Here is a 19,886-nt window from a genome sequence, read left to right on the forward strand (position 1 = left end):
ATCAACCTCCTGCCCTCCATTTAGAGAAACGTTTTACACACAAGGTGTTGGTGCCAGAGAATCGCAGAGGTCTAGACGGGGAATATTTATTAAGAGAGTTGCAGATAGCGTGGTCCCCGGCAACAGTGGATGATAGAGGGATTTGAATTCAATCCGTGAAGCAACCGGGAGCCAGTGAAGACTTTTTAGGGCATGAGAAATGCCGTCCCTGGGCTTGAGGCCTAGGATAAATCTTGCTGCCCTATTCTGGATTAGCTGGAGGGGTCGCAGAGTGGAAGAAGGTAGATTCAGAAGGAGGCTATAGCAATAGTCAAGCCTAGAGCAAACCAGTGCTCGGGTAAATTTGAGATTCTGGGGGGAAGGGGTTATACTTTTTATCTAGTCTGCTGAGATTACCATATAGAGTATCCAGCTCCTTTTTACATCACATAAGAGATATGTCCCCTTAATTCTGTTTGTAGGCATCCAAGTTATTTACAGGGGAAGTGTCTTCATCTTCATTAAGGTCAAATAATTGTTGATGAAGAGGGAGAAGATCTGTCAAAATCTCTATCTTGTAATAAAGTTATTGAACCCCCATCCATTTGTTAACAACTTAAAATCTTTAAGATCTAATGTTGTTCCAACTGGGGCGTGATCATACATAATGGTGCTTTCCATCTTAGAATCGATTAACGTACCAGATAGGGACTTGGAGATGCAGATCTAATCAATACATGATCGGGTACTAGGATGCATAGAGTGAAAGGTGTATTCAAAGTCTGCAGGGTGTTCGCCATGAATCCAATAAACCTGTATCAGATATGCATTGCATAATTTCTTCATGACTCTTGAAGCTCTTAAAAATACATTTAGACCTATCCAGAATTCGGGGCAGGATTTGTTGGGAACTATATATTTTGTATCAAGATGATTTACGGGCCAATTTGGAGCTTGGCTAGTGTCCACCATCCCTTTTCATCAGATTCAGTATGTAGGGTATTATAATTCTACTTTTTGTTAATTAAAATGGCAACCCGTCACATGCACCATCTCCTTGGCTAGCCATAACATCGCCCACTCAAACATTTTTTGATGCAAGCAATGAAAAATGGGTTTCTTGAATGCAAGAAATGGATGATTTAAGTTTAAGGTACAATATAGCATTTTCTATCTTTTGATAGAGTTATTGAGCCTTTGATATTCCATGCTATACATCTAAATGCCATTTTAAACCACTATCAAAGCCCGGGAAGTCATGCAAGTGATGTTAACAATATCTGTACATTTACACCACAGCAATTTAACTTGTAGGACACATTGGGGAAAGGAGACGCACAGTAGGGAAACAACATAACTGCAATTCATGACATAATAATTTATGCACTGTTGAATAATATGATTAAAGTCTAGCACTAAGAGACAATGTTAAAACAGAATGCCCTCGGAAAGGGTCACTGCAAAAAAGTAAAAGTAAAAACAAAAATAGATTGTCAAGATTGGAGAAGAATTCAGCTGGGATGGTAGAGCCAGAGTCTCTCCACATTCCCTATAGCAGCACAGAACAGCAATCATTCCACCGGGAATCAATGCCATTATTCATAAGAACTAGATACCTCACAAGATCGTAGAGGTTGTTGACTTTGAGGGCAGCAACATGTCCATATGATTCATTTTGAAAGATCTGATTAATTATTTTAGGTCAGTTGGTTCATTGAGCTGTAGGAGCGATAAACTCTTTTCTACACTGAGCGGTCATTTTGATATAACTTACCAAATATAGATTCTATGACCATTGCACGCGAGTCGATTAATCTTGTACTTTTCTGATAATCAGCTACAAACCTTGTGTATTTAAGAAGTAGAATCCTAGTGCGAGGTAGTCTTTTTTTCTGACCTGTATAATCCTTCATGCCTATACGGTGAACTCTTTGTATGGTCAGAGGGTTGAAGATTTCAAAGCTTTGGAAGCTTCGGTAGCATTTGCTTCAAAAACAGAATTGAGTCATCTCCTTCGCATCCCTCAGGAAGTCCTGAAATACGTAGGTTATTCCTACGACCTATATCAACACGCATAGTTACCTCCTCATCCCCATTAAATTTTCTCTCCACTTCCCCAATTCTGGTTTCAAACCTAGACCATCTATCATTCAATTGTTGGAGTTTGTTGTTAGTTGAAAGGGTTTCAAAGCCCTTATTTCCATTAGAAAGGCTTCCATGCCTGGGCCACTGGATAGTCGTGGGGGTGGAGATTCGCTTTTAGGCCTTTTTACTGTTGATGTGGATTGGGCAGAGGATGTCGAGGTGTCTATCAACAGAGCCTTTTTTTGTTAAATGTCAGTTATCTGATTTAACTTGTGTTCATCACCTCAGCTAACTGATAAATCCTTGCTTCAGCAGAAGCTTTCACAATATGCTAAAGAATATGGGTTAGTTGAAAAATATCAATGCAACAAAATGTTCCAAATGAATAAATTCATCAGTATAATGCTATTTATCATAGTTCACTATATTAGATGCAAAAATCGAATTTAGTAGCTTATTATATTTCCATAAGGTGGCATACTTGAGAAAACAATGCTGATCCACATAGAGGCCTACAGCTTTGATGTTACGTGAAACCATGCCTTTACATCTCACATTGGGAAGACAGAAAGGGTCTGCCCCCTCCGGCTCGATCATGAAACATTGCCTCTGTCCACAGCAACTCACCATTCGGAAACAAGCTCCATCCCGTCGTTTTCCTTGTGTCTTCGGTTCCGGTAGGTGATATTAAAGTAACATGGGATGGGAGGGATACGGTTTAGTTGGCCATTACCTCTGCCGCCAAGCCACGCCCCCTACCTGTCCCATATTTCAGGTAAACAATTTGCATATCTGCTCTGATCAAAAGCTCCGCTTCCCTAAGGTCACCACTTCTGCCCATCCTGTCCTGGAGGGGTAGCCTTCTTATACCTGCGACAGTACTCTGGACCATTCAGACAGACATGACAGGCTCTGTACCCATGTGCTAATTCCAGGGGGCTATACTATTTTACAAGTTATCTGCCACCAGGTTAACAATTATTTTATGCAGTGCTTCCTGCCGCTTGCAAGCCCTGTAATAATTAAGATTTATAGACCTTGCTGGAGAGCCGTAATGGGAGTTATGGGTCCTGAAGACCAGGTCGAAGACTGAAAGCTGCAAGGGCGTTTAACAAGGGTCTTCAGAGCTCATAGCTCCCGGTACGGCCTGAGGGCATGGTCTATAAAACCATTATGCCCCAAAATAAATTAAAATAAAAGAACCTGGACAATCTGCTCACAGCGGTTCTGGGAACTGGCTAGTTCCCAGATCCATGTAAGTGGAGGGATGGGCAAGGCTAGGTAAACACAGGGCCGCATCTGCCAGGTGTGGCCCGGCAAAGACTGCATCCAATAGGGGGCAGCGAATGTCCACCCCCCCATCCTAACAAGGTAAAAAGTGGGGGATGGGGAGATTTCACATCTTAGCCTCGGTCATGTGCGACCCAGGCAATAAGGGGAGCCGCTATGACAGCATGACTGTCAGCACGGCGCTCCGGTGAACAGAGGGAGCACCGCACTGAGAGCCATGGCTGGTCTCAGCGTGGTGATCCATGAGAGGGAACCTGTGCAGACAGAAATGCGGCGATGCTCTTATGTTGAGGGGGTGCCACACTGACCGCCATGCCACCAGTGAGCCAGAAGAAATGGCTGAGGCCTTTATTTATTGGATACTCTCTGGACCATACCCATTTTCAGCGCCATACCGGCTTGTATAGCCTGAAAACTGGCCAGTGACAGAGTCTCATGTCAGTCCCCTGGGACATAATAGGTGTTACTGTAATGATACTCAATGTATAGACCTCAGACTGGCAGAGAGCTCAGTTAGCCTTAAAGTGCTTCTAATTGGTGTCCTCTAGACTAAATACACATTTCTGAGGTGAGTGCTTAACTCGCCAAGCTACTTTATAGGTTTAATCACCAGAAACCATCCTTTCTGCATGTAACACATTCTATTTCCCTTGAGGGAATCCTCAGAAGCCCATCTTTAAAAGTCTTTGCAGAAAAAGGCCAGATCCATTATTTCTGCAGATGGCAGATTCTTCATCACTACTAGTACTGGTCACCTGGCAATTGACACCTATGAGGTCAAGATAAAGGACGTATATTAAGTACATTTGATAGGAACTCTGGCATTCAGTTGAGTGGTTCCACTTTGCAGTGTAGTAATGGTTTGTGTAGACTTTGGCCCAGAAACCGTCTCCTAATGTAAATGAAGGCCTTACAGACCATACTATGCTATACACACTTGATGTTTTGTATGAATTGTAGGGTTTATGTTAACCACATTGCACCTGTATGTACCTTTTGAGCAAACTTGCCCTTTGGTTTTTCATTTTTGTTTGTCTGAATTTATAAACAGAAAAAAAGATTAAAAAAGAATGCAAATCAGAAAGTAAATCTGACGTAGTAGCATTATGGCAAATTAATAAATGCTAGAATAATTTCTGTAGAACTGGTAATGTTTTTTGTAACACTAAATTGGCAAATGCATTTCCAGCTCCGTTGTGGAAGAGATAGGGCAGATTGATACTTGCCCCAAAATTAGAAAAAGTTACGAAATTATAAAATAAAAGCATACACGAATAAGAGTATGGCAGAGAAAAACATGTGGCAGGACACCTTATGTTTCACTGCCCTTGGTCAAAGACACAGAACATGTGGTTCCTCCGAGTGACATGTCTAATTTCTTGGTGAATGAATCCTAAAATCCATCCTTAGTACAGGTAACCAAATGTATTCCCTATGTGAATCTCATTAATCCATGCTAGATCCACATTTTTGTTTTATTTCTCAATTGCATTGTAGTTGTAGGCAATAATTCAATGGGCGCCCTTGGCAGAGAATTCTTAAGCTTGAACCAAGTATTAGTAGGGATCATTTTTGGTGGCACTTAGCCTTCTCTGACTAGGGTTGCTTGAAAAGGGTGTTGTGGGAGGTATGTTTGAGTCATCAAGGTTACGGGCACCAACCATTTGTTCCTCACATGTTCTCGATCACTGTCTAAATCTGCAGAACCCGTCCTTCCAACGGCTACCAATTTCTGCGTCTTTGGGAATTCCTAAAACCCATCACCACACAAGCAAGGTATCTAGCCGATTATCCTGTGGCCACTCCTCAAAACCAATCCTTAAAAGCGGCTGGCTTATCCCTTTGCGAATCATCAAAACCCATTCTTCTGACACAATAATGTGTGTTTGTATGGCACTTATTGGTGCAGTTTCAAATTTTAATAACAGGTTCTCTGTCGACGTGCCGATGCCCAGAGCCCATTCTTTTCACAGGTATCAGGTTTTGTCCATGGGCAAATGCCCCATCCTTCATGGAGTTGACATGCTATTTGTCTCTGGGTGAATCCACTGAACCCCTACAAGGGAAAGGTTAGTTTTGTCCCTGAGCAAATTCCAAGAATCCACCTGTCCGTAGAGGGCAGATTCTCTAGCCCTTAATGAATCCATAAAGCTCATGCTTTGTTCCTAGACCCTGGCAATCCCCTTAAACACGATATTTGAACACATACATTTGTGTCATCCATCCTTCCTATGATTGGGGCAATGTCCAGATTCAAAGAAGTGAATTTGTCCCTGATATAATGGCATAATCTATACTACTTGGAGGTGAAATGTAGGATGTTGTCCCAGTGACCATGCCCAGAATCCATCTACTCCTATGGGTTAGGGTGAGGTTGTCCATGAGCAAATTGCCACACTCCATCACCTATAAGTGACAATTTGCTATGCATCGGTAAACACCTAGTCTATCAATCTCAGTCGACAGCCCCTGTGGCTTGGTAAATTTTCTTATGTCATGCTTTCCACAGCTAAAACCTTCTAAATAAAAAAATCAAACTCGTCCATCGTTCCTCGCTAAATCAATCCATCCAACAGGTGATCAGTCCTTTGTTGCTTAATGAAGGCTGCAACCATATTGTCACTGTATACAGCTAAATTAATGTGCACCAGTGACTATGCAGTAATGTTGTGAAGTACTGCTGCTAAACAGCGCCGCAATCTGGTTTACTTCCTGTGTCATCAATTTCCATGGTGGATGTTAATGAGTTAGCCCACATTTTTTGTTTTGGCTATACGGTGGTACTTTAGCTCCACCTATAACCTGAAACTAATACATTGGAGTACAGCTAGGGAGAGATTGCATATGAGGAGGGACACAATGCTTTTAAGCGTTTGGTTATTTACCCCACCCATGGCCATCATAGTGGTCATTCCAACCCATTTCCTGCCTTCCCCGTCCAAACCAACCTGCTGGGGTCTCGGAGTTAACTATATCAAGACTTAAAAATCACATTTTGCACTGGAAGTGCCACGAGGGTTAATTTAAAGCAGTCTTGAGAGCTAATGGTTTAATTGGTTCTGTAAATGTGCCTTTAGCTACTTGATTTATAAGCAGTATGCATGTCCTTCACTCAAGTCCTTTAAAAACTGGCATTAGATATGTATTTGCCAGGCACTGCTACCATAATACCCAGGCAGTGCACCATTTTCAAGATGCTACATTAATGACCAGATAGTACCATTAAGGCAATGCCTGGCATATACCTTTCCCATATGGACACAAAAGCCAAATCTGTTGGCAATGCCAATGCCTGTTTAAGGGCTTGTACACTGGTATGATTGTGTGCATTTGCCTTTGTACTCCCGACTCCCTGTGCTGCTCTTGAAGTATGGAGAAGGGGTTACCACCCGAATACATAAGCAGATCAAGACTTTAACAAAACATTTCAAGGAAGAACAAGGTCAGCCCTGATTAACATTAGCTGACATGATGGAAATGTAGAAAAGTGTTCAATATTTACCCATGGACAGCATTTTAAATCCGAATCATCAGTGAAACATGGCAAATTATCCACTTTACCATCCACAGTCTCTTCTCTGCGGACATGCTCCAAGTCTGGCACTGTGACACAGCTGTCATTCAAACTAATGAGTGTCAGATCAGGCTCTTCCATAATGCCACGGCCAGCCTGCAGCTCCTAGACAATAAATCAGAAAATACAATGTAAAAAAATAATAATTTGTGTGTTCGTAATAGCTTAGAATGTCATTAAAGAAACCAGTCTTTCTATTTAGCGATTCAAGAGAACAAAGTTTTGAATCTTTAATGTTTAATACAACACTGGTTTCATTCCTACTCTTAAGAGCACAACAGAGTAGAGTTCAGGCAGAACATTAACTTCCCACCTTATTAAGAAAGATTCATCCAGGCTTTTCAGCTCCTTCAATTCATGCAGTGTGATAATGTTACCACCATCGCCCTGTACTGTAAAATGCACCACGCAGCAAAGACAAATGTGACACTCCGCATTTGAGATGCATTAGCTACTTAAGCAATAGAATCCGAGCGTCGGGGGCATAAGGACCCGAGCGAAGCGAGGGCCTTACCGAAGGCCCCAGGGCATTACCAGAGTCGCTAATGCCCCCGACGTGAGGGTTCTATTGCTATTAGTACCCCGGCCCGCAAAAATTACGTGACAGAGGCACTAAAAGCTTTTTTTTCTGTCCTGAAACGCTGCAGCGTTTCGGGAGAAATTTTTTGGGAAAAAAACAGAGTCAGTTTTCCCTTTTCATGGCGGCCATCGGGAACTGACGCGCTGGGAACAAAAAAGACTTACCCAAGTCCCCAGCGAGGGGGGCGAAGGCAGCCTCTCAGCCGCAGGGTGGCTCGGAGCGGGGATGGCCCCCGCTTCGAGCCTCCTCATTGGCCGAGGGGCTGCCACGCCCCCCGTCGGGGACAAAGGCCGTGGAATCCCGATGGAGGGATTCCCGGCCGGGTAGGGACCTGGCGAGAGCCAATCAGAATGCTTGTTGAATTCTGCTTCGCTCTCGCCGGGTTACTAATTTATGATCACAAATTCCAAGGGAACGTATATTCGCGAAGGGACGATGGCTCACTTGTTAAGTGCTCATCTAGGATAGGGGTTGTATTGCACGTCTGCAGCAGGACAGATTCATACTTTCATCCTTAGGTAGATACATTGACTACTAACACATTGAGTAATAACAGTATTGTTAAAGCTCTTAGAAATGGGAGCACACCTTCATGAAGTGATAACATACAAAGAGACCTTTCCCTCTGTGAGAAACCTGTGGGTATTCTCCCAAGTAGATCCCAGGAATTCCTTATTCAGGTGACCAGTGACAAACTGGCCCTCGCTTATCCCAACCCTCTGGGTAGACGAGTGGGGAAGGATCATCTAGGTAGGGAACCCTGGGGTTGTGCTCGGGGAAATGCCTCAGGTGAGATGCGTTACTATCCCGAGGAAGGAGAGGAGGGAGGGATCCCCGAGATCTTTGTAGGCTGTACTACATCTGCCTCCCTTCCTCCACTGAATGCCTCTCGTCAAGACCCAGCGACCCCTAGGATCCCAAACCAATTTGCACCCAAAAATCATCTCTCCCAGAATCCCTGTTTTCCTGCATCCTACCCAAACACTTTGACATTCTTTTCCACATCCCTCTGGTTTGCATCTTCCGAACTCCCAGTTAGCATTAACAAAACACTACTGTTCCCATAATCCCTCCTATTCTTTTCACATGCCCTGCCAAAATTACCCTTCCGAAATCACTTACCCCCCCCCCCCAGGACGAAAATTACAATTTCCCCTTCTGATAATACCTTCTACCCACCCTATCACACAGAAACTCTACCTCTCCCTTTTTCCGAGACGAACACACCACAGCGGACTAACACTAAAGCCGTTTCCCTGACATGTCCCAACGCCAGGGTCAGGAAGTCAGGCAATTAACCTGAATCACCCACACTGACAGCCTTTTCCCTTCACCACAAGGGTAAAAGGTGGAGCACGAGAGTACAATACGAGCAAGGCAGACCACACAAAGAGAGCGCTAACTCTGCACGGCAGTTCAAGAGAAGGAGAGATAGCGTGAATTGAGAGGATACCAAGGAGAGAAGTGACCTTGCCCTTATATACAGAGGCCCGTGAAAACTCCAGAGAAGGAGTCGTAAAACCGTGAATAGCCAGCGTGTTGCAGCAGATGTGAACGGGAGAAGGGCGCCTCCTCTGCAGACAGCCAAGCCAGGGAGAGACGTGTGGCCCAATGGTACCGGCCTGGACTCCACAGACAAGAAAGCCAAGCAGTTCTTCACAGCTGGTGAATCGAGGGGAGAGCAGATAAGAAATCGAACTGTGTTGAACGAAAGTAGCAAGCGGCTGATTAAAGAAAGTATAAAGAACTATTGATACGCAGGGGGAAAGCCAGCATTGCAGATTCAAGCACCACGTGGGTGCTCATTTGAGAGACTTTGTGCGATTACCCTGTGGTTGAACTACCTTAACTAGAACCCCTGGAGAGAAAGGCGGGGGGGGGAAGGGGTCAAAGTGGTCATACAGGGGTCTAATAAAAGCCTCTGTACAGTTGTTATGGAGAATTCTCAATTCTGTGTCACTTACCTTCCACCTTGGGGACCCCCAGCTCTTTTGCAGAACTTTAGGACTTTTTATTTTTATTCTAGAGAGAGGGAGACCTTTTTCCCCACTCTCTCATGAAGTTTTCATTTATTTGAACCCTGTGTTTCTTTTGGTTTTGGAGTCTATGGAGCTTATGATCCGACTCCATAGGCATCATCTTTTGTATTGTGTCACACAGCACCCTCACTGCAGTGTAACAGAGAAGTGCTTTAGAATTCTCAAAGGTTTAAATACCTTCTCTTGAATAAACTACTGTTTCCAAGAGCAGTAAAGTGAAATTGACTACTTGCCTTTTTTACTTTGTAGACCCAGCACACACCATTTTATTCTACTTTCTCATGTAACATTTTTATGTTACCCTTTCTACAATTATTGGCTGGTGGCAGTCGTTTATTTTTCCTACCATAGTGCGTTTTTAGCGCAGGCTGAACCCTCAGCTGCAGTATTGCACCCACTGGTGCCCATTTTGTCAAAATGGCCCCAGTCTTCTTTTTTGTCATTTCCTTTTGGAGGTCCTTCTTGAGATTTTCTCTGTGCGCCAAACCAGGTTTAGTCCCTTTGTTCATTTGGTCTTTGGCGGGGTTCACTGCTGAAGCCCGCCTCTGGCTCCAGCGTGTCTGACAGGGCAGAAAGCGAGGGAGGTTCCCAAAACTCCCTGTGCTTAGTCTCCTTGGTTACAGGAATTCCATCCAAAGGTGATTGACCGGTTGGCTGCCGTTGGAGGACAGCCAACCTGCTGTGTGAGTGACAGCTAGGTTGCAAATGAATGGGATATACTTGGATAAAAGGCAAGGTTTTTTGCAAGGAAGGCGGAGTCGACCATTGGACAAAGGAACCGAAGAAGAAACTGGAAGAGAAGCTTGCTGCACCCTCCTGGACTGTTTGCCCGGTGAAGCCCTACTGAATTGCTGAAGCTCCGAATTTCTAATTGACTAAAGAAGCCCATAAAGGATTCCCATCACCCTGGCCCCCTTGGGTTGGTGGGACCAATCAGCCCCAAGGCGAACTTGCCTGGAAACCCTCTCCCTGCTGGCTGTACTTCTTCGCAGATGCTGGAAACGAGTGCCAGGGGACAGAACCTCCAGAAACTAGTATAGTTTAAGCCGGACCAGAGTGCCAGGAAGATCCTCTGGACTCCCTCGAAGCAGGACTTCCCAAGCCTGAGCCACCTCAACAGAGTGCTGGACCCCAGAAGCAAAGGGAGCCCACAAGGTGTCCAAGAACCGCGGTGGTGCAATTTGCAAGTAGCTGAAACCGCGAAGTGCCGCTGATCCGAAGTGTGCCCACTGCTCCGCCCTCTTGTCCCCCACAACTGAGGCCCAGGAACAACAGGATCTGCAGGAACTACAACAGGAACAGAAGCCAGCAGGAACCTTTCTTCAGACTCAAGCTACTGTGTAATTAGGGGTACTTACCTCTAGTTGTGTGTAGCTTGCTTGTTCTCAGTTGAGACTCACATTTGCTGCCTTTTGCAGAGTTGCTTGCAGCTTTGCCCTTCACAAGCTTTCCAGCTTGTGGCCCAACAGGCATTTCTTCCTACAACAAAACTCTCCTTAACTTTGTGCAAGACTTTTGTGATATCTTCAAGAAGTGCCTCAGCTCCCCTAGACTTTGCTCAATTGACATTGGTTGCCCTGGCGCCCTGAAGACTCTTCTTACCCTCTGACTTTGTGTTGATCTGTCCCTCCAAAAAGTCATACATACCTTACTTGTATATCTGGGAAAGGGTTAATCATATTGAAAGTGCCTACCTGTTTGGGAAACTTGTTAACCTTTGTTTCCTTCCCTAACCTTTTCCTTTTGCCACAAACCTCAGTATTTCCTTAAATGTACAAGTGATAGATTAATGTCCACAGTGTCCTAACAATTGAAGACACCTCAGGGTGTAGGAAGTACCCTTCTGGGATGGCACACAGGCATCTACTTATTTACTGAAACAGAGAGAGTATTTTTGAAGTATATTTAAGTGTTGCATATTGCTCTCTTTTAAAGAAGGCTTTTTTTAAAACTGACTTAAATTAATATATAATTATTTTATCAAAAAACCTTGAGTATAAGTCTTATTTGAATACCTGTCACTGTGAATCTCACACATTGACCCCTCTTGAGATAGGCCTGGCTGCTCAGTCACTCTGCCAACTTGTGTAGTACATGCCTATACCAATGGTTGGGTTACATATTGCCAAGAGGACAAGGCTGGTGTAGTTTTCTACAGGGTTACTACTACATACAATCTTGCCAAACATTTGAAAACCTTTGACCAGCGGATGATTGTGAAAACCAAGGGAAGCGAATCCCGCATCGAAAAGTTGGCAAGAGTGAACTCGTCCAAGGGATGCAGACCTGGGACGAAGTCTGAGGTCACGATTAACAGTGTGTCGACAAGCGTGAACCCGGCGGAGGGATGTCCACGGTGAACTGTTTAAAAAGATATTAAGATTTGTGAATGTTAAAGATGATGATTGTGTTGAAAGCCATAGTGAACCTGGCTGAGGGAGGCTAACAATTGAGAGGGATTCGAGCCCGAACGAGGGGGGATCCCAGGGGTGAAGCACTATCACCCAAATGCAACAATCAAAGAAGAACTTTGGGACCTGTATTGACTTTTTTTTGGAGAAAAGAGACGTCACCACCTGACAAGCTGAGAACAGAACGGTTAGCTCGTGCTGGGAGAGCTCAAGCGTGTGCTGTGCTCCAGAGTCCTACCTTGAATTGTGCTCAAAACGTGGGGAAGGGAGATCCGACTTCTGCATCCTGACTTATTATTTGTGAACACTTCCTTCTTTCCTGTGAACCCTATCCCACACTCGTTGGTATTTAGCTTAAGAATTGGCAATAGGATTTTCTTAATATAGACCCTTTTATTTGACAAGACACCAGTAGGACTGCCTTATTTGATGGTCAGAGCTTGCTGCCATCTTAGATTTCGGATTAGATTAGGCATTTTTCCAACCTGCATACACAGTTTAATAAACACCCTTGAACTGTGATCACTTATGTCCATCTTTACTGTTGCCAGCATGAGTTCCTTACACCTCACACAAATCCTGAAGGACCTACAAAGCAGAAACAAATTGAATACATGTGATGAATGCAAAGGACCAGAAACTACTAAAAGAGTAAATAAAGTCCAGAAAGTACTTGAAAAATTCTTAGCAAGGAAGCCCAAGTCGGGGGCCCGAACTGTGCAGTGTTGGCAACCCATCAAAGCTTGATTCCTGGTAGAATGGTTTCAGAAAACAGAAAGGCAACACCTTCTTGGGCTAGCCCACAAAATACTTTCATATACAGTACTATGCAACGTAAACAAGTCTAAGTAAACTGCATTACGTTTCCTAAGTCCAACTAGACAACAAATTGATGGCCATCCAACCTGAACAGTCTAGCCCTGGAAACGGAAACTGGGGCCTTTTTTGAAAATTGTGATTTGGGTTTCTAAATTTAAACTTTACACAAAACATTATCATAAAGTATATCATATAATTCTTAAAATCCATAGCATAAATACATAAAAAAGTAAATGTAAATACATTGTAAATAAAATCAACAGAGAAGGCAGAAAAAAAGGCTGGGAAAAAAGCGCTCTTTTGTTGGTATATAACCAATAATGCGACAGCAATTTCAATGCCTCATTGAGGATCCTAAAAACTTCTGTAAGGAATCTGTGCAAAACTGAAACCTATGAGGTGCAGCCGCCCTGCATTAGTCAGGTCCAGAACATTTCCCCCAGACAATTAATTCCTTCCGGCACCACAGTTATAAAGTAATGAATTCTTTTACTAGTAGTTTTGGACAGGAGAGAACAATGTTAAACATTTCTGGAGTACATCTACATAGTCTACAGTTACCTGCACGTTCAAGTGGGCAGTTGGTTTAAAGGAAAACACAAGTATAAACTGCATATCTTGTTGCAAGGGAAGAGATCGATATATTTAGGTATATTTTCTCTTTTCCTTGGACATTTGGCGTATTCCTTATAAGTGCTAAAGGAGTCTAGATGTTCTATTGTGTTAGACTAGTCCATGGTGAATAATGTCAGTTTAGTTTATTATTTATATAGCGCCGCCAGGCCCAAGGGCATCCAGGCGCTTGAACAAGGTTACATGGGTTACAAGTTGCAAGTAGTGAACAAGGTTACATAGTTACAAATGATGAAGTGTTACAGTCAAAGTGGAAGTAGGTAAGCGTTGCAGGCGTGAAGACATTGTGATACAGTTGCTGGTAAATTGAGCATTTTCAAAAGCAGTTTCGGAACATCTGCAGGTAATGACGTGATACAGCAACTGTGTGATGCAGTTGGTAAGGTACACATTTTAGAGCAGTTACGGATAATATACAGGTAATTACGTATTTACAAGATTCGGGGTGTGCAGCTTATACATTGTATACAGTTGGGTTTGTAGTAGGTCGATGTTTAAGCTTCATTAGGTTTGTAATAGGCAGGTCTGCAAGCGAGTTCCTCAGAAGATTGAATGTTGTTTAGGAGCTTTATCATGTTGCCTTTGAAAATGATCATGGGGTCCAAAATTTGGCTGATGATATAGCCCCTAGATCCATGTACAGGGAGTTGGCCAGAGGATATCATTTTGGCATAACACGATAGCGGTCTCCAGAAAACTCTGTATTGTATGGAAGTCAATACCAACTCCTGCCTTAAAACAGCATTTGGAATCGACTTGGACAAACCAAGGGTTTCCTTCCAGATTACTCCCTGAAGAGTGTCTAGGTACGGGCCCAAGTCAGCAATTGTCATATCCAGATCGTAGAATAAGGCAGGTTCCACTTTGGAGATAGTACCGAAGTAGTGAAAGGAGTGAGAACTTACACAGCTGGTTGTGTGTTTTGTTAACTGAGATATTAACCCCTTAAGTGCCATGGATGAGGTATCTCGTCCTTGGGATTACCTCCAGGTTGCCAAGGACGAGATAGCTCGTCCTTTTAGGCACTGTTTTGTGGCTGATCCCTGCAATGGCGCAGATGGGCACAATGGTGTGGCAATCTGCCCCCAGGGTGCCCAAACCTTACTGCCCCGCCCACTGGGGGGGCATGTCCCTCATTTTTTGGTGACCCTCTTCCCCACTCCCACCCCAAATGGTGGGGTGGGGGGATCTACCTTATGCAGCCGTTTGTAGGAGGCCCAGGAAGGCCTGCATGAGGAGCCCCCCCCCACCCATTTGGGGTGAAGGCCACCACAAAATGTTGGACAGGCCCCCCAATTGGTGGGGCAGTAGGTTTTGGGAACCTGGGGGCAGAATGGCACACTATTGCGCCCATCTGCGCCAAGGGGAGTTGCGTAAACAAAGGAAAAAAGTGAAAATGGTAGACAGCCTTTTAGGGGGTGCTGTGGGGCACCCCAAACCGCCGGGGAATTTTCTAATGGGAAGGGGTGGTGGCCCCCTCACCCCCACCCACAATGGAGTGGGGGCCATGTCATGCAGCCCTCCCTGGGGGCAGATATGTGCTCCTAGGAAGGAACACCTGACCCGAGGGAGGAGTGCATGACAGGCCACCCCTTTATCTGCCCCCAGGGAGGGCTACATGAGATTTCCCCTCCATTTGGGGTGGGGGGGAGGTGCACCCCCTTACATTATAAAATTCTCTGGTGGTTTAGGGTGTCCCTCAGTCCCCTTTCCCCCGTAAAGTGCAGCCTACCATTTTCATTTTTTTGTTTTGTTTACCAAACTTCCCTTGGTGCAGATGGGCACATTGGTGTGCCAATCTGCCCCGAGGGTGCCCACACGCTACTGCCCCAACCATTGGGGGGCTTGTCCAACCTTTGGGGGGGGCTTCTCCCACCACCCCAAATGGATTGTGTGGGGGCAACTCATGCAGCCCTCCCTAGGGGAAGATTTCTGCCCGTAGGAAGGGGCAAATGTGTTTTCACTGGGGGGGGGGGGGGGTGAGGATCAGTAGACCACCAGGGATGGCTTGCAAGGGGGCATGATTGGAGAGTACGAGTGTAGATTTGTTCTTGCTGGGGTGACCGTAGGTAACATGTTTTTTGTTTCGTTTACAGATTTTTCTACGGGAGCAGCTGCAACGTTATGCAAGTGCTGTTTTTTATTATTCTATTGTTAGGGCCCACTGTCCGTGGGGTGGGTGAGACTGGGGCTGGATGGTTGGTGGGAATGGGCCGTCTGGGCAGATATTTTGGTGGGCTGGGACCCAATTGCAGGGGCAAGCCACAAATTGCCCCCCCATGCCAGCAGAACATTGGTGTTTTCCTGGGAGCAGATGTCTCCCATGTGGGTTGTCCGTCTGCAAGCCCAGGCTGCACTACGTTACAGATGTCACCTCTGGGGAGGAATGGGGATCCTGCCGAAGCTCCCTGGAGCTGCCGCTGTGCTTAGGGAACGGTACACCCACATGGTACATGGATGTACAAGGTCGGGAACATCACCTCCAACCGTCCTGGAGTTGCGGCTGAGCTGCATTACAGCTTTTCCCTTCGGGGAGGTATTGGCACACTGCCGGGACTCCCTGGTGGGGAGAAGCTGTAATGCAGGCCAGCCAGAGCTCCAGCAAAGTCGGCGGTAATGTCCCTGGCCTTGGGCACCCTTCGCCCATGTGGTTCTTTGGCGGGGCTTGTGGGTAATACATTCTGGGGAGATTTGCGAAAGCCAGACATCTTTGGATTCCCACAGGTGTCTTTTTAGAAATGCATGGGGTTCCCGGCTTTCCTTGGTGGCTTGGACACCATAGGCCCATATCTGTATGTGTGCGCTTCAGAAAAAAACCTGAAATTCAGCTGTTGGAAAAGACTTGGGGTTAGCCGTGTTTTAGGCGTTCCCCTTTGTGCCCAGGTAGGTGCACCCACACATGAGGTACCGTTTTCATCGGGACACGTGTGGGGACATGGGCAGGTAGGCCATGTGTTGGCAGCGTGTTTCGGTGGGTGGCCAGAGCGAAATGTCTGAGAATTGTGTTCATTTCCAGACAATTTCAGAGCTATTTCCCTCTGTCCACTCACCGATACATGTCGCCAACAACAGATGTCATACCTTCCAGCGTACCCACAGGTGTCCTGACCAAAGCGGTACCTCACATGTGTGGGTGCACCTACCTGGGTGCAAAAGGAAAAGGCTAACCCACTGGTAACCCCAAGCCTTTCGGCACAGCACATTATGTTCATGTGGGCAACCTACAGATTTGGGTCTAGGGTGTCGAATCCAGCAAGGAAAACATGGAACCCGATGCATTTCCCAAAAGAGGACACCCGTTGGAATACACAGAGGTCTGCCTTGCGTGAATCGCACCAGAATGCATTACCCACAATCACCGGCAAATCCAAACTTTGTTGAAAACACAATTTTCAGACATTTCACTCTGCTCGCCCACCGAAACACGCCGGCAATGCCACATGGCCTACCTTCCCGCGTTCCCACAGGTGTCTCGACGAAAACGGTACATCACGTGTGTGGGTGTATCTACTGGGACGCAAAGGGCGAAGCCGAAAACACAGGTAACCCCAACTCTTTTTGCACAGCAGGATTGCAAGATTTTGACTCATGGGCACACCGTACAGATTTAGGCCTAGGGTGTCCGAGCCACCAAGGAAAACTGGGAACCCGATGCATTTCTGAAAAGAGGACACGCGTGGGAATGCAGAGGTCGGACTTGAACGAAGCGGCCCAGAATGTATTACCCACAATCCCCGACAAAGTGTAATATTTGGTGGGGAAAAAAACACTATGTTCACTTTGTCGGGGGTTCTGGGTAATAAATTCGGGGCCGCTTTGCGCAAGTCAGACCTCTGTGCATTCCCACAGGTGTCCACCTGGGAAGCCAGAGGAAGCAGCAAGAGCTGCCGGAGCATGGCACAGCATACTGGTGAGTGTTGAGGAAAGACTCTGTAACCGGGGCGCTCCGGGCTGGCTGTGTACAACTAATAAAGCGCTGCATGAATGAAAGCTTCAAACTGCGACTACCTCTCGCATTGAAAGAAAAGAAAAGAAAAGAAATGGCGGCTGTTTAATTTATAAACTCCCAGATTCTTCTCAATTTACCCGGGATATAGCCATTTCTTTTGTAGAAGGGGGCACAAATATTTGTAAAAAGTACTAGATGGAATAACCCTAAACCACAAAACGATTGCAAGCCAATGCTTCGAGCCCAGGTTGTTTGAGACCTGGTCCAAATCCATCCAGCAGTTTGGGCTGTGCAGTCCGGCAAAAATATTACTCAAAGAATCTTTCCTAAACCTTTCCAGTCTGGGCGGGGGGGGGGACACTTGTTTTTGTGCACAATTACAGCCAGGTTGCTTTGCTGTTGTGGCTCAGAACTGGAGGTGAACTTCCAGTGATGGCTACTAGGTGGCGTTGTGGAATGTGTGACTTGGCTCAAATGGACTTTCATACTTTCACATTTCAGGTGAAAGGGTTTTTTCAAACCTTTTTAACCCCACCATAACATACTTTGGGGTGTGTGCCCCCTTTCTCCCAAAATGAGATCTCTCATAATGCATTGCAGCAGACAGGCTTTTCAGGAGTGAAAAGCCACCATGTGTTTCTTTTGATGCAAGCGATAAACCTGGGTATACCTGTGGCTACCAGAAAAGGCAGAAACATGCTGATTGCAGGTGAAAAAAAATCCAAAAAAAAAAAATCAAGGAAATCCCATCAGGCTAACCATTTTTGGTGGTGGGGGGGGGGGGGGGGGTTGTGGTCCGGGTGGGGGAGGCAAGAGGACACCCTGTACAATTTGGGAGCTGAAGTAAGTCTAGGTGTTAGGAAGATTTATAATTTGTATGCTTCATCCCTCTCCTAATGAGACCCTCTGCACTTTTTGCTGGACTTCTGGGCCTTTATCTTTCAATCCTAAATGAGTGGGGCCTTTTTCCACTCAATCGTTCTTGTGGGCTCTGTATTTTGGAACTCTATTCTTTGTATTCTACCTGTACTATGGAGTCTGTCTGCTCCATAGCTCTTAAAGCCATCTGTGTATTTACTACTGCAGCACATAGCTCCTTATGGGCAGTGTTCCTGGGGACCCCTGGGGTCCAACCTTTAAAATTCCTTCTTTCAATATCCTCAAGTAACTACAGTAGATACTTAGTATCTCTCCCAAATCTCTATAGTTTGAGAGATTGGCACACCACCTTCAGTGGAATGCCAAAGGGATACCTAGTTTCCTCCTTCTCTATGCTCCTGTGACTTTTCAGTCCCATAGACAATCTCGTAGTTATGGCTTTTGGCAGTGGACGTGTTCTACCAACTATTGTGTAGTTTTTATACCGCAGGCTATGTCCATAGCCTTGGTAGTGCACAATAGGGGCACCCAAGTACCAACATGGGCATCCCTTTTTTCGCCTTTACTAACGTGGATGTTCTTTGATAGCCTTTCTTCTACCATTCTGGGAGGGGGAGATCAGTGTGTGAGTTTTGCCTTTGGAGTGTCTGGGCAGGCAGGAAATGGAGGAGGAGTCTTCCATCCCTCAGTCCTTTGTCTGCCAGAGTGCCTGAATAGGACCAGCTCCCACAGGGATCTAGCTGTCCCGATTGGACAGTCAAAAGCCCTTTTCTGTAAAATGCTGAGAGATTGCAGAGGAGTGTGTGCTGGGACTGTATAAAAGGTGAGGCTTCTGGAGTGAAAAGCAAGTCTACCACTGGAAGCTGAAGTACCCGAAGACGACGACCAGAGACGCGTACAGACCCTCTGCAACACTGAAGAGACCACTGCTATCCTGACCCTGTTTTCTGTGTGACAGAGGAGCTCAGACGAGTACGACTCCTTCCCTTTGGCTGGTGGGAACAACCAGTCCCAAGACTAACTTTAAATTGAGCCATCTCCCGATGTACTAGGAATTTTTAGAGCTGCGGAACCCCACTACCAGGACACCTGCTGCCCATTTCTAGTGCATCATAGTGGAAATGCCAAATCCGTCCAAATCTTTGCTGAATCCAGAAGGACACTACGGCGATCCGATCCAACTCAACCAGTCCCCATCATCAGAGCGTGGGACTGCAGGAAGCAAAGCAGATTGACTGGGCGATCCGTGTCCTTTGTTGGTGCTGCAGAAAAGGCACCAAAACCGCAGAGTGAACCAAGAAGTAGTTGAAAGTCATGCAACAGGTCCTCCAAGACTGCTGCTGAGAGATCCAGTCCATTGTCCTGCCTTCTGTCATCAGACCAAGGAATCTGGCGGTCAGGTCCAGAGCTGCAACATCGCGGAGCATCCAGCAAGAACCTTTTCTTCTAACCTAATGTACTGTGGGGAAAAAGGTATTGCTTACCAGATTCCAAGAAGTCGCTACAGAGCGTTGGAGTGCACCTAGAGGGGTCCAGGGTCACCCCCTCTTACCTCTGACTCAAGTCGCTACTTGTGTCCCTTCCCTTCATCAAGTCCTTTAAAAGGTCCCCCTTGTTAGTTCACTTGCTGCTTCAATAACAATAGGGA

At 45.7% G+C, this 19,886-nt stretch overlaps 1 protein-coding gene across 4 annotated transcripts in view; it reads right to left on the reverse strand.

The window, feature by feature from the left end:
* CEP295 (centrosomal protein 295) overlaps positions 1 to 19,886 on the reverse strand; it is a 721,329-nt gene that overhangs the window by 106,122 nt on the left and 595,321 nt on the right. For all 4 annotated transcript variants that reach the window (XM_069639287.1, XM_069639289.1, XM_069639288.1 and 1 more), the window contains one exon: positions 6,857 to 7,033. In XM_069639287.1, the coding sequence (XP_069495388.1) occupies positions 6,857 to 7,033 (177 nt within the window). The remainder of the gene's footprint in view (positions 1 to 6,856; positions 7,034 to 19,886) is intronic.

Source organism: Ambystoma mexicanum, chromosome 7q (genome assembly GCF_040938575.1).
Source record: "Ambystoma mexicanum isolate Mex_15411 chromosome 7q, UKY_AmexF1_1, whole genome shotgun sequence".
Taxonomy (NCBI): domain Eukaryota; kingdom Metazoa; phylum Chordata; class Amphibia; order Caudata; family Ambystomatidae; genus Ambystoma; species Ambystoma mexicanum.